A 15,168-nucleotide genomic window follows, 5' to 3' on the forward strand; every position below is an offset into this window, starting at 1 on the left:
GAATTCAAAGTTTTCCCGTACTAATACGGTCCATTTTACGTAGGTGGAGCGCTAGGTGCGCAGGTTTATTTCAGAATATATGTTTACAAACGAAAATAAAACCATTTGAAAAATGTATGTCGTATAGTCATTACAATTATATGGACGTCGGGTCCGCGCTAAAAAGTGGCCGAACTTATAGGGCTTTAAAATCGTATACAGAGCGTCATTCACGCTTTAATCTTCGTTTGTTCGACTGACAGCGAAGCAAGCAAAATTAGACAGTACTGCGATGACATTACAATTTAAATTTAACGTTTTAGCTTTTCATATTCCTTTACATGTCACTACATTGACTTACAATTATATGGACGTCGGGTCCGCGCTAAAAAGTGTCCGCACTTGTAAGGCGCTAAAATCGTATACAGAGCGCTAAACTCCGCTTTAGTATTCATTTGTTCGACTGACAGCGCGATACTGCGGTGACATTACAATTTAAATTTCGAATAGGTTGACTTGGGACATTTTTTTCGTGGTTTTTGTATTAGACCCGTCGTCCATTTATTTGTAAGTCAATGTGTCACTACGTTTAAATAGGTTGACTTGGGACATTTTTTTCGTGGTTTTTGTATTAGACCCGTCGTCCATTTATTTGTAAGTCAATGCGTATAGTACTCAATTTGACAATGTATTTTTTCCAAAGTGATTGGATTCAACATTGTCACTGCTATGCGAAATCAACCAAAGCCATTTGAGGTAGTACAGCCTCTTAATTTAAAAACGCTATATTTGCAAACTCTTTAGGAGAGTGCTTTTTAGTAGCAGTAGACCTTCTTGTGAAAGAGTTCGTCTAGGAAAGTACTGCCATCTTATATCTGCCGCCGCATTACTATGTTTCGGTTTTGGAGGGTAAGGGTGCTGGTGAAATTACAAGCACTTGGGACTTGTCAACTTATATCTCAACTGTAGGTTCTCGTTGCTCTGACGGCGGGTCTCTACGCTTGTTTAGACACTAGAGAGGGCTAAAGTGTCCTCACCTGTACCACTAAATCAAATTGAAATTACGTACTTTTCGTAATATTATCATTTTGTCTTTTTTGAAGATGGAGAAAAAGGCCTTGCCAAAAGTAACTAAAATAAATGAGCGTATATAAAAAGATCTAATAGAGGAAGCAGAAAGGGTACGTCATGTGCACGTCTACAGTCCCTGCTTACCTTAAAAAAAACTTTATTGCAAAGTATAGAAAAATAGATACAGAGATGTGCCTAGCTCCCAAACTAGAATCCCCTGTGCTGTGGGTAGCTATAGTCTGTCTTTTTTGAAGACGGAGTAAAATGACAGTTCATTGTGCAAAAGTGATGCCCGCTTGCGAACAGCTAGTGATTGCAGTTGATAAATATTCTATCGACTATCGACTGAACGTTGGTTACGCTCAATAAAGAGAACTTATTTTATTCATATCGGCCCATTATACGTCTAACTGTCGGGCACTGGTCCATTTAAATTATTATTTGTTTTAAATTCATTGAAACATACACTAAATTTAAAAGTATGTCTATTAAAAAAATATGTGACGTATTTAAAGTTTTTCATTTTTGTTTCAGATACCTAATAAAATCCGTCTGTCGTTAATAAAATGTGTATGACAAAAAATTGATTTTGATAATAATAGACCAACTTTGAAAATAAGAAAAAAGATCAAAGTAATCATTAGAACGTCGTAACATTCACAATACAGACATGTTTCATTTGGCAAAAAATTTACCTAGTTTCACAATCTATCGATAAAACTGTCGAAAACAACCACATGACTATTTAAAATTTTACGAAAACTGGCAACCCTGCTAAGTTTAAAACTTACTTTAAATGTGTTTTAATTGATAAGTCGTATTACTTTTACTTTGAAGACTAGGTATGTGTTAGATAAAGAGGTATGGGAAATATGACATGGCTCTAGATTCCACACAAATTTGATACACAGTATATTTCAAAGCATTTAAGCTTATTTGAAAAGAATAAAATGAAAGAAAAGGAAGTCGGCACAGTGAATGAGCAGTAAATTTATTTTACCTATGGGAATAAAAGTTTTTTTTTGTTTGAATAAATAAAATGTATCTATTTTTCTCACATATTTATTTGTAATAAATATCATAATATTTTTCTTGATATTCATATATTTTTGTAAAAATGCTACACTAGCTTGTAATTATTATTGATACAAAGGTCATTTAGAAGAGCAGTAGCCCCGGTAAGGTATGCAGACACTGGCTCTAGTCCGGTCCGATCGATGGAATTTTTCTTTGTTTCTTCAGTCTTCGTATAAACAACAATTTTTGTGATATATTTTTATGTTGACCATGCAACGGTCTCCAAGAGTCACATTTTGACAGGCACAATATTTCTATCTTTATTTTTTCCATCTTCTTGGGTTTAGAGGATGGAAAAAAGGAAATTACAATGTCATAGACGTAGACGGAGAGACAATGACAGCTGTTGAAATTTTTTTTTTCTGGGTTCTAATTTTTTTTTTCATCCTCTAAGGCATAAGTTTTCAACCACCACTAGAAAAAATAATTAAAAACACATATTTTTATATTACCATAGGCAACGCAAAAAGTCACAAGAAAAAAAAATTATAGTGTAGTTTATATAGATAATACAGGTTTTTTTTTTCAAATGCGGTAGCACTTCCTAGAGAGCATCGACGTCCCCAATTATTGCTTTCGAGGCACCTACCGTCCCACTAGGACTCTTTAGACTTAGTACTCTTTAGCGCCCACTGGGGGCGGCGTGGTTCACTTTGGGAACCTTAGAGTGTAAGGGGTTTTAATGTTATGCAGAAGAAAAAGATTTTGCTGTTTCCTTATGGCCGCCATATAAGGGACGATTCGTCTTCACGATCCGTCGTGTCAGACTGATTGAAACGATAAACTTGAACTCCAAGGTAGTAGCGACGAGTAGTAGATCAGTCAACCTTGCTTTTCGTACTGCGTCTACGTCACGCTGACATCCCGCATACATTCTATTCTAGTCTGTCACGAAATGCCATGTGATTTGGTATGTAAACATTTATTTCTCACAGGACATTGGCGAAATCGCCATTTTTTTGTATAATTTTTATAATAATATTAAACTACCGTACATAGTTATTTTTACTTGACATTGGCAAAATCATTGATTATTTCGATGGAGCCATAACATTTAAAAGAAGAAGAAGAGTTAGTAGTGCAAAAAAGAACCGCTACCAGGTTCACCAGAACCTGCATGGTAATCCATCAAGTACAAGTGCGTGTCAGTTCTTATGGCATGATGTGAAACGTTTAGTTTACGCGGAGAATACGAGTGTCGAAGTTTCTGCTTTCAAAGTTGTGGAGTCTAATGTTGAAACGAAACTCACGTGCGAATCTCTGCATAGCTGATAGTGGCTCCGGTATGCAGCCAGCCACCAGCGGTGGAGCTAGATACTTCTAGCAATACTTTCATGTAACCTAAAGTTGGTATAAGTACCAAATCTAAGTTACAAAAAAACTTTTTTCAACCAACTTTTCTAATTAATGTAAATTATAACAATACTAGTACATAACCATAATTAAAAAAATAGGTAAATAAGCGATCGAGAAAGATTACGTATTGCTCGGTGAAGCGGGTGGCGGGGTCACTGCCCATGCGTGGTGCATACGACTTGAGACAATTTTGCAAAACTTTACTAGGTACAATTAGGTCGAATATTGAACAGAATAATTTTTTAAATATTTTTAGATGATTTAGCATTATTTCTATTATTCTTAAATATGACAAGAAAAATGTAATGCGAGTAGGAAATAATGAAATAATAATGAATAAGTAATGAAATGCGAGTAGGGGTAGCCGATTAAAAATTTTAATAAAACGAAAATAAAAATGTTTATAATATATTTCAATGAACCGAATACTGCAATGAAACTTAGTATACCTGTTATATTTAATTTTTATAAATTTCGAATATCGAAAAACAAATGCCAAGTTGTGTCGTAAAATTATACATTCCATAAATATTACTGCACGCATTGACTTACCATTATATGGACGTCGGGTCCACGCTAAAAAGTGTCAGAACTTATAGGGCGTTAAAATCGTATATAGAGCGTCATTCACGCTTTAGTCTTCGTTTGTTTGACTGACAGCGAAGCAAGCAAAATTACTGCGATGACATTACAATTTAAATTCAACGTTTTAGCTTTTTCATATTCCTTTACATGTCACTACGTTTAAATAGGTTGACTTGGGACATTTTTTTCGTGGTTTTTGTATTAGACCCGTCGTCCATTTATTTGTAAGTCAATGACTGCACGTCACTATTATTGACAACAATGTACAGCAATTAGCTACGACACTTGCTGTGCTGACAAACAAAAATGAAAGTAAATTAATTTGCTACTCCGCGAACCCAGCGAAGGTTAAATCGTACAACTTACCTGCGCTTGTGATGAATATATATTTTTTTTCATGCAGTTAATTTTCCCGCCCTCCTTCCGCATAAAATTAATAAAATAAATAAGACACGCGCAACTACAGTCACAAACCACCACTAAAAATATATTTGGGTATATTTGGCCATCATAGCGTGCCGCCGGTACTTGTAGTTACAAAAATTGCTATTTGGTACTCGTCACTACATCTGGAGTACCAAAGGGTACTAAATACCCGACTACGCTGTCTTGTATCGTGAATAACAGACCTCTTTAGTTATAGGTCCTTGCTACCTAGTACTTAACGAATTTTTTGTATCAACTAACAAAGGTCAAAAACAACGTTCCCTTTTAATGTGGCCTTCCAAAAGAAGTAAACTGGCTACCTATTGCCAAAATACTAGAGTAAACTATAAATTGTCTTCGATTCCACTAGCTCGTCGAGATTCTTTACATCCTCTTCTAGGTCTGGCGGCTACACTATATGAATATTTTATACGCCCTACTCGTAAAGGTTTTTCATATCTTGGATCTATAGGGCATCAGTCTCCACTGTGATTGGATCATTTCTTTGTCATTTTCAATAATTTTCAACTTCGTGCCATCTGGAAAGAAATATTTACTTTTAAATTTCTACTTTGTTAAAAATTGTTTAGTAGAAATGAAACTACTGAGTTTGTCCAAGCGTTCGGTATTAAAGTATAATATAAAATATTCTTTTTACCGGAAAAATTTCCACTATTTGAAATTTTTCGGAAAATTACCCAACATTAGAGATAGAGTAAAATGACAATTGCAGGGTTGCTAGTTTTTGTAAAATTTTAAATAGTCATGTAGTTGTAGTCGACAACTTTATCGATAGATTGTGAAAGTAAGTACAATTTTCTCTAAAATGTCTGAATTGTTAATGTAAAATAACGACGTTCTACTGTAATCAGTATTCTTTGATCTTTATTCTTATTTTGACAGTTTATCTATTTTAACAACAGATGGATTTTATTAGGTATAAGAAACAATAATGAAAAACTTTAAATATGCCACACACTTTTTTATAGACATACTTTTAAATTTAGTGTGTTTTAATGAATTTTCAAGAATTAATAATTCAAATTAACCTGTGCCCAGCAGTTAGACATATAATGGGCCGATAATGAATGAAATGAAACAAGTTCCGCTTTTTATTTCATGAGCGTAACCAACATTCAGTCGATAGTCGATAGAATATTTATCGACTGCAATCATTGGCTGCTCGCAAGTGGGCGCGCACTTTTGCGCAATGACCCTTTTGGCTCTTGTCTTTTTAAGGACTATAATTATGTGGCGATAATCTCTAATAAACAATATTATTAAACAAAATAGTCCTCACCTTTGTCCTGTATGTAATCCTGCAATAAATGTATGAACGCTCGCGTGGGTACAGCCATGTTGATGTACGGGTAGCACGCGCCAGTCTCGGTTTTAGCGTTGCTTACTATGATGCCCAGAACTTCCACATGCGTTTTTCTCTTCGATATTCGGAATATTGGTCCGCCGCTGAAAGAAACATAATATTAGATATGTGAACAAGGTTTTGACTCTCGTGGCCGGGCGACGTCACCCGCTTAAGATCACGCGTCTAGTGCCTACCGCTGAGTGTACCGCCGTCGGTACGAGTACTCCAAGTATGCTGCACACTTGAACGGTCTAATGGCAAATGTGTACATTTAAATAACTTATAAATAAAGTTAGTCATTAGTGTTCGGATTTTTTTAATGCTATTTCAATTAAATAAGGTATAAATTGCAATACCCTTGAGACCGACTCGGAGCATGGCTACGCAATTCTCTCTGCGTCTCAGATCATTGAAATTTATATCTTATTACAAATGAAATAATAATATTTATTTCATTCATATACACATACAGTAACATTAAAAAAAAGTACAGTAGGTACGTTACTTAAAAAAACTTATATCTATGACTTTACGTGCTACTTACATAAAACGTTTAAAACTCCCGAATCCCAAACCAAGCAAAAGCTTCAATTTTGCGATTCAGTGTTTCTCCACTCACTGGATATCACTACGTAAATACAGTACAACCAAGAGGTAAAAATCAACAGTATAAAAAATACAATTGCCATGGTATGTAAGTATAAAAACTACGACTATAATATGATTAAAAAACACTTACATTAATAATATTAAAAATAAAATATATATAAAAAAAATAATAAAAAACAAACAAAAAAACAGTTAACAGTATATGTACTTATTCAACGTGCATGCAATTAGTGCAATTACAGGCACATGGGATTTGTTAACTTATGTCTCAAGGTGACAGGCGCAGTGGTAGTGTCCCTTAGATCTTTGCGACTTAAAGCTCTGTTTGGCGGTGCAACTATAATAGACAGGCGTGTAGCTTAACATCAGGTGCACGACTTGTTCGTCCCGTCACTTGATATTATAAAAAAAGTCCCACCAGAAGAATAAGAATTACTAAGTTGAGGAATTAGAATATGCATTTTTAGATAATTTTTGGTCGTGGTTTAGGTGTTGGGTAGATGCAGGTACTTTTCAGTGAAACTTAATTTCTTTTACTGAAGCCTGATACAGAAACGGTATAAGTAAACCCAGAATATAAGTTAAAAAGAAATCACCTGAACCCTGATTGCACGCAGCACGAGGTCTGTATCATAGAAGGCGACGCGTTGTTGATGTGTCCCGTGGTAACAGTTGGTTTCAGGTCTTCCAGGTTATTTTCGTTGAAGTATGGATACCCTGCCGCCAGTACTGACTCTCCTACAATTAATAAAAATCTATTCACGTAATTTGTAAGAAAGGTAAATCTGCACTTTATATACAGCGTGTTGATTTGTATGCTCGCCATATTTACTGAGGTCATTCTATATCCGAAACTGGACCCAAATCACTAAAAAAATAAATAAAAAAAAAAAATTCGTAAATTCCTATTTTTTATTTAATTGCGGTAAACAAATTTGATCCAAATGTCATTGTCTTGCACGGCGTTGGCACTTGCAAAAATTTTTAACAATGACCATAGATGCGCAGAAAGAAACGCATTTTAGATCTATTTGGTGGTGGGGGCGGGTAGCGACGGGGCGGGGTACTGTCGTATCCTATATAGAGGATGGAAAAAAATAGTCTAAGGTCATATCGAGCGCGCGATTGGTAGATCAGGCGACGTTGCTTCCCGTTCCCTTATCGTAACCTGGAGCGAGTGACGGAGCCCTGACTTAAGGTTTTTTACCTACAGATTCGTAAATGTTGTTCATTACCTTTCTCAGCAGAATCTACGGCGAACACGGCCGGAGTGAACTGTTTCCAGTTCTGAGGATTCGTATACAATAATGCCAAGTCAAATGCTTTGTCGTCTGCCGTCTTGTATCGTACTATTGCTGTTTCCTTCACTCCTTGGCAGTAGATGGACACTTTGTAGCTGCCGTACTGAAATTTAACAGAATTATGATTTAAGATAAAAAAACATTTGCACGTATGCAGTGTCATGACAAGCAGGCAAAGTCGTGACTGTCAGGATGGCTGGTCGCCTGTCGCATCTGGCACTGAGTGTATATTCAAGAATTGCTACCTATTTGCTATCTTTTCTAAATAATTGCTACCTTTGATATAGTCTGAGAAATAAAAAAAATAATTGACCAGCCATTCTGACGTCAGGATGGCTGGTCGCCACTTTGTTCAGCGTGAAGGGAGCAGATTTTCCAGAAGTATGTATTACCAACAATTGCTATCCATTTGCTGGCTTCACGAATTAAGGTATACGCTTCTTATCTACATGAGTTAAAAAATATAACCGATTGAAAATTTTACGAAGAAGTGCCTGATTAAATTAAAGAAGCAAAAGTTTTTAGTGCTTTATTGCCATAATAAAAAGGGCAGGCGTTGGTACTACTACAACCGCAACGGGAAGTGAGCGTGCCTACAGCTCCGGTACCTATCTGGAAAATAGAGAGGGTACTGTACGTGCACCTGGGGCCGCCCACCCGAGGTACTAACCTCTCGAAGTACCAGATCAAGTCAAGTTACAGAGGTCAGTGACAATTATGTACACTGGCTGATCTGGGGTCAGAACCTGAACTTATAAGGTATAGTGCCCTTCTCATATGCCCTCAGGGTAGGTAGTGAGTGTCACTATAATCAAAATTAAGAGCTTGTACCACTAGCTGTCGGGCTGACGTGGGTGGAGATAGGGGTGAGGGAAGGGGTCACTTTCGTATAGGATGCGCTTGTGTATACACGTTTCTTGCGAAAATATTCGATACGGGAAAATTTATCACCGAGTTTGGACATAGTTCTTGATAAACATTTATTGGCATGTGGGAGTACTTAACAAATTGATCTGGATGTTCACATAAAATTGTATATAATATATGAAACTGCTCACACTTTAATCGTTTCATATTGTGTGGATGTACCCAGCTTCTTTTTCTTTTAAGAACATCTTCTAATGCTTCATTATTGCATACTATTTTCAATGGATCCATTAAAATTCACACTAAGTGTGAGGTAAGATGAGCGTAATTTTGTGAGTTGTGAGTTGCGTTTTTGAGTTGTGCGATACAAGTGCGAAAGTTAGAAATTATTCACGAGTCTCGAGCCTTCGAGCCTCGAGACAAGTAATTTTAATTTAAGACTTGAAATGAAATATGTTTTATACTTGAAATGATTTATGTTTAAGACTTGAAACAACAGTAAATAAAACAAAATAGAAAAGTAAAAAGCACTAGTGCGAAAAATCCAACTTTCGACACTATTTGTAGTATGAAAAATACCACGTTTTGAATAACTGTATTAAAAAAGTTGTTTCATGCAATATGTTATAATGACAAAAATTTGACTGCTTATTTCGACCTGTACTACGTAAAGTGTCGTATGTCGAAATTGCCAAGTTTACAGGGGAGCGTTGTAAAGTTTTGATTTGACTGAAACGAGCATAACACGTGACTTTAGCATTTCTCAGTTTTATTCGCAAAGCTCGTCACTCACATGGACTATTAGAATATCCTAGATATCAGTTAGATGAACAACCACAATTTATTTTATCATTTTACAATTTATTTTAGCTTATTTCGACCGCTCCTACGTAAAGTATCGTAAGTCGAAATTGCCAAGTTTATAGGGGAGCCTTTTAAAGTTTTCCGTTTTATTCGGCAAAGCTCGTTATTCACATAGAGTGATTATCTAATAGATCTAATAGATGATCACACATCATCTAACCGAAATCTAGGATTTTATAATACTCTATGTGAGTAACGACTTTGCCGAATAAAACTGACAAATACTAAAAGCACGTGTTGTGCTTATTTCAGAGAATTCAGAACTTTAAAAGGCGCCCCTGCAAAACTTGGCAACTTCGACATACGATACTTTACGTAGGGCGGATCGATTTATGTGAATTCAAAACTTTAAAACGCTCCCATGTAAACTTGGCAATTTCGACATATACGATACTTTATGTAGGAGGGGTCGATTTGTCCGGGCACAATGAAACTATATTATTATTTTACTACTGTCAATTAACAACCAGTGTAAACAGAAAAACTAATTATGCTTCAAATTTGAGTATACATAGATTTCGCTTACATTTCGTACAACGTGTGCGCAAGTGACCACGTATCCTCCACCGAGGTAAAGTCCAGCTCCCCACGCCACACCACATCGGACCAGCACCGTTGTTGAGTCTATTTGATCTGTAACATTATTACATCCACATTTTTTTTTTATGACTATCAAGTGATGAGATAAACCACGGACCATATAAATATTAATCCATAGGTAAAATTTTTACACTTGAAAACATTGACTTACAAATAAATGGACGACGGGTCTAATACAAAAACCATGAAAAAAATGTCCCAAATCAACCCTTTAAAAGACATGTAAAGAAATATGAAAAAGCTAAAACGTTGAATTTAAATTGTAATGTCATCGCAGTACTGTCTAATTTTGCTTGCTTCGCTGTCAGTCGAACAAACGAAGACTAAAGCGTGAATGATGCTCTGTATACGATTTTAACGCCCTATAAGTTCGGACACTTTTTAGCGCGGATCCGACGTCCATATAATTGTAAGTCAATGCTTGAAAACGTCTTTTTTTAAGCTACTGCCCGTTCACTACGCTGACCTCCCTGAGACTAACGAGCAAGAAACTCTAGAGATTGCTCTTTTCAAATAAATGCTATGGAATACCTACACTTTGAATCATAATTCTGTGGAATCTAGACTCATGTTGTCTTTCTATACATCTTTATCTAACAAATACTCTTCAATTTTGTAATATGACTTTTCAACTATTACACTTTTAATGCAAGTTTTAAATCTGAAATGATAATCTTAATATACGGATCAGAAACGTGGTCCCTCACCATCGGCCTCATAAGAAGGCTCAAGGTCACTTAGCGGGCAATGGAGACAGCGATGCTCGGTATTTCTCTACGTGATAGAATCAAAAATAAGGAAATGCGTAGGAGGACTAAGGTAACCGACATAGCTCGAAGAATTGCTCAGCTGAAGTGGCAGTGGGCGGGGCACATAGCTAGGAGAACCGATGGCCATTGGGGCAGCGCAGGACCGATCGTCGTGGAGATCGTTGGGGAGGCCTAGCAGTGGGCGTCATATGGCTGAATGGTGATGATGAAGAATCTTAATATATACTCCGGAATCTTATTGTAAAAACGTATACAGTTCCCCGTAAAATAATCATTTACCCATTAGTTAAACGAAAACGTGATGGTTTGGACTCAGTTCTAAGATTAATATTATTATGGATATCTTCTTGACAAGATATAACTTGATCGAAGGAATTTTTTCTGAGTGTTCCATCTTTGTATTAATAATTATAACAAACTAGTGGAGTAATTTCACAAAAAAGAATTGAATATCAATTCAATAAAAAATTAATTAATACGGTGAATAGCGACATCTCTCGCCAGGACTGGTAGCTGTAAAGGTACTAACTGGGTGATAAATCTTTCATAGATTTCTCATAGATGGCGCTACGACTAAAAAGTCGTTGAAAAACCAAATACAAAGACACGACTCAAGCACATAGAAAAATTCGTGAGGTCCGTTGGTTCGTTCCGTGGCTTAGTTGGTATAGCGTCTGGCACGGTATGCAAGGAGACGTCGGTTCGAATCCGACCGGATCGAAGGAATCTTTTCTGAGTGTTCGATCTTTGTATTAATAATTATAACAAACTAGTGGAGTAATTTCACAAAAAATAATTGACTATCAATTCAATAAAAATTTAATTAAGATATAACTTACCTAGTAAATCTCGATGTGGTCCGGTGGTCAACGACTTCTGAATGCGTGGAGGTGCTACTCGTAGCTTCGCAGATAGTACGGACACAAGCGGTGCCATTAGAGTCAGCCCCACCCATTCACCACGCCACCACGACACGCTGCATACGACTGTCCCTATGAGCTCCTTCCTGCGTTCAGAACCGGAATGTGCAAACGAATTATTCATCGATAATAATGAAAAAAAAATGGGTGTTTTAGACAATTTGTTTCTAGGTTCCATCGAAAATTACATAACACAGATGGGCAGTGGGTTAAAACTCAATCAACCCGCCCGGGTTTTTACGTAAAGCAGCCGGGTTTTACCCATTTCCACCCAAAATCGTGGGCAAAAACGGCGTATAAGGAATTTGATATAATATCCTACTTATTACAAATTTATTACTTATTAAATATTTTTTTTAGACGAAAATGAGGCAACTTCACACAATACCCACCTGGAAATCCTGTTACTCTTATTTACTACTAGAGATGCACATTACGAATCGATTTTCATGAAAATCCATTCAAGTGTATATATAAAATAACTAGTTTTTGTATCGATTCATTAATCAACTACGATTCAATAGAACAGCTATTTTGCCTTATTGTTTATTGCTGTAACCAAGCAATAAACAGTTTTTTAATAACATGATTATATTTGAATAAAACACGATTTACAAATATTTAGTTGTGAAGAGTTTTTGCCCTCGGTTATATAAAACCCGAGCGCCTGCCCAACTCTGTTTAATAATGAAATGAAACATGGGATTCATAAATGTTTATACACTCACCGGCACATTTAGCAGACTAAAAACAAAGTGAAATTATAAAATAGTAACGTTTATAATTTTGAATAAATAGAATAAGAAGAACAGGGTCAGCAAGTAAATTGATATCTTTTAATATCGACTTAGTAGGTTTTTTTTAATTTTGTGTAATTTAAAAATTGTAACAGTTTAATATTGATTAAATTAAATTTTAAACATAAAAAAATAGTTATCAAGTTATTTTTCTTATGGGGTGCACGAAAGGAGTGTCAAAAAACGGGGCAGGCAAAGGGTAGGCAGCTCTTCTAATGTTTCAAATGTCCACGGGGGATGATGACTATGTCCCAATAAGGGCGGTTACACACGACGACTTTGAGCAGCGATGCTGTTGCTAAGCGTCTACCTTTACACACGCGTGTGATTTTAAGCAACGATGCAAACGCGATTAGCGAAGAGTCACCGTGTCTAACCACTCTTAGGCTGCCGTTCCACCAGAGGTGTGCGGATGTGTAGTGGCGCTGTGAAACGGTGAGATGTTTTCCACCAAAACTGTGCGAGGATGTGTTACGTACTCTTTTCAGTTACGCGCGGGCGGGGTACGGGGTGGTGGGGTGAGTATCATACTTTCAGTAGCTCTAGTTTCTTACACCGCTTCGTACACATTCCTCGTCGCATCCCCCGCACACATCTCTCTTGCACACATTTCTCGCTATTATAGTATATAGCATGTACAAATACTTAGCTCCGCTAGCTCTTTTCTGTCAGAGCTGTGCTAAGCGAGACTAGGGAAATGAAGTAATCCTAGTGGTGGATTTTTTCCTCGCACACCGGCTAGCTACCTCGCACATCTCCAGTGGAAAAGCAGCCTAAGTGGTTCATCTGCATCTGCAAAAAAGTTACGTAACTTACGTTGGTCCTTCTGTGTACACCGGCCCCCCTTCGGATCCTAGCGCCGTGGCAGCGTCAGTGAGCAGAAGGGATGGCCTCTTCCCCACCACACCGCACACCGACCCTCTTGTTACTGCGTTTAAAAATACCTAGAAGATTTGTTGGATTTTTATAATTAGTAAAACTTATTAATTATGTAAATTGTATGTCAGAACGTAAACAGTTTCTGAAACTAGCTATCGATCGGTACAGTAGCGGCTTTTGGGTTTTAGTTGTCAAATGAAACTATTTATTCCGTTGGGTTTCAAACTATTTATTCCGTCCGAGTAACTGGTTACTCACCAGACCTTAAATATGGGTTACTTTTCATATCCAGAGCGTCCGAGCTAAGGGTAGATTTCGATTTGACAGTATTATAAAGCCCGGTAAAATTCATATCTACGATATAATGTACGAAGTCATATGAACCCTGCCACATCGAAACGCGCGGCTGTCGCGCGTCGGCCGCGGCCGCCTCTGTGTGGCCATAGCATAATAATCTTTAAATTGAAGTGCAATTAAGAGGGAGCATGCCAAAAAAGTTTTGACGTTGACTCCGCCCAAATTTGTGAAACAAATATATGCCTGAAGTTCTAGTGACATGCGACAGGAGATGTTGAATTTTGCGCATTATGAGTACCAAATTCGTTTTAGCGGAATAACCATTGACTTACAATTATATGGACGTCGGTCCGCGCTAAAAAGTGTCCGCACTTGTAAGGCGCTAAAATCGTATACAGAGCGCGCACTCCGCTTTAGTCTTCATTTGTTCTACTGACAGCGCGATACTGCGATGACATTACAATTTAAATTTCGAATAGGTTGACTTGGGACATTTTTTTCGTGGTTTTTGTATTAGACCATTTATTTGTAAGTCAATGGGAATAACTCTAAAACTAAACGGATTTAAAAAAATCCGTAATGACAGTTGTCGAACATGCATAAATATAATTAATTATCTAATTTTTGTCCTAATAACCTGTAGCATTTCGAGGATAAATCGAAAAAATGTGAAAATTAGAGGTCATTTCGTGATTTTTATCTATCGAGGAAACTTTATAGTTTTATGTTTCTGATTAATGTCTATGCTTGAATATATCGTGTAGTTACTCATACAATATTTTATTTTGAACTTTAAAGTGGATATACCCCTCTAAAATCAAATCGAAGATTAAGAATTTTTCCTCTGCTCCCTCTTAACCATGAAATAGTTATTAATAATATCATGTAAGTATAACAATCAATCTCGTTCAATTGACTTGTCCTTGACAGTTGACCGTTACGTGTGTGAAGTCGCGTCTTATTATAAAATACGATTATAAAATATAAAAAATTTGTTTCTGAAACAAATAAAATTGTTTTGTTATTAAATTCATAAGAGGTTTTATAAAATGTAAATATTTCAAATTATTGTGGTGTGTATATTATATTGTAAATAATTTGTATAGAAATTTTACCAAAAATAATAGCGTCTCGCGCCAATTTTGTTGTGGGACTATTTTACCAAAGACAGTATAAATAAAAAAGGAAAATGTCTATTGTGCGGTGAGCTGTACAGCTACAAATCAAGCACGGGCAATTTAAAAGCACACCTACCCAGAAAACACTTAGACATATGTATTAAGTAAGAATTTGCAGCCAGTCTTAAGCCTGGATAAAATATGAAGGGAAGTTCATCGACAACGCTCTACCCATTGAGTTACAAATAAATGGACGACGGGTCTAATACAAAAACCACGAAAAAAA

At 36.5% G+C, this 15,168-nt stretch overlaps 1 protein-coding gene across 1 annotated transcript in view; it reads right to left on the reverse strand.

Annotated features, from left to right (window-relative positions):
* Positions 1-4,566: 4,566 nt before the first annotated feature.
* The window catches only part of LOC113230641 (peroxisomal leader peptide-processing protease), a 30,015-nt gene continuing 19,413 nt past the window's right edge, over positions 4,567-15,168 (reverse strand). The window contains exons 4-10 of the mRNA XM_026464644.1: positions 13,405-13,532; positions 11,711-11,877; positions 10,028-10,134; positions 7,705-7,873; positions 7,066-7,207; positions 5,795-5,961; positions 4,567-5,033 (exon numbers count right to left, since the gene is read on the reverse strand). Of these exons, the coding sequence (XP_026320429.1) occupies positions 4,948-5,033; positions 5,795-5,961; positions 7,066-7,207; positions 7,705-7,873; positions 10,028-10,134; positions 11,711-11,877; positions 13,405-13,532 (966 nt within the window). The 3' untranslated portion in view covers positions 4,567-4,947. The remainder of the gene's footprint in view (positions 5,034-5,794; positions 5,962-7,065; positions 7,208-7,704; positions 7,874-10,027; positions 10,135-11,710; positions 11,878-13,404; positions 13,533-15,168) is intronic.

The sequence above is a fragment of the Hyposmocoma kahamanoa genome, unplaced genomic scaffold, assembly GCF_003589595.1.
Source record: "Hyposmocoma kahamanoa isolate Upper Pololo Valley unplaced genomic scaffold, ASM358959v1 64, whole genome shotgun sequence".
Taxonomy (NCBI): Eukaryota; Metazoa; Arthropoda; class Insecta; order Lepidoptera; family Cosmopterigidae; genus Hyposmocoma; species Hyposmocoma kahamanoa.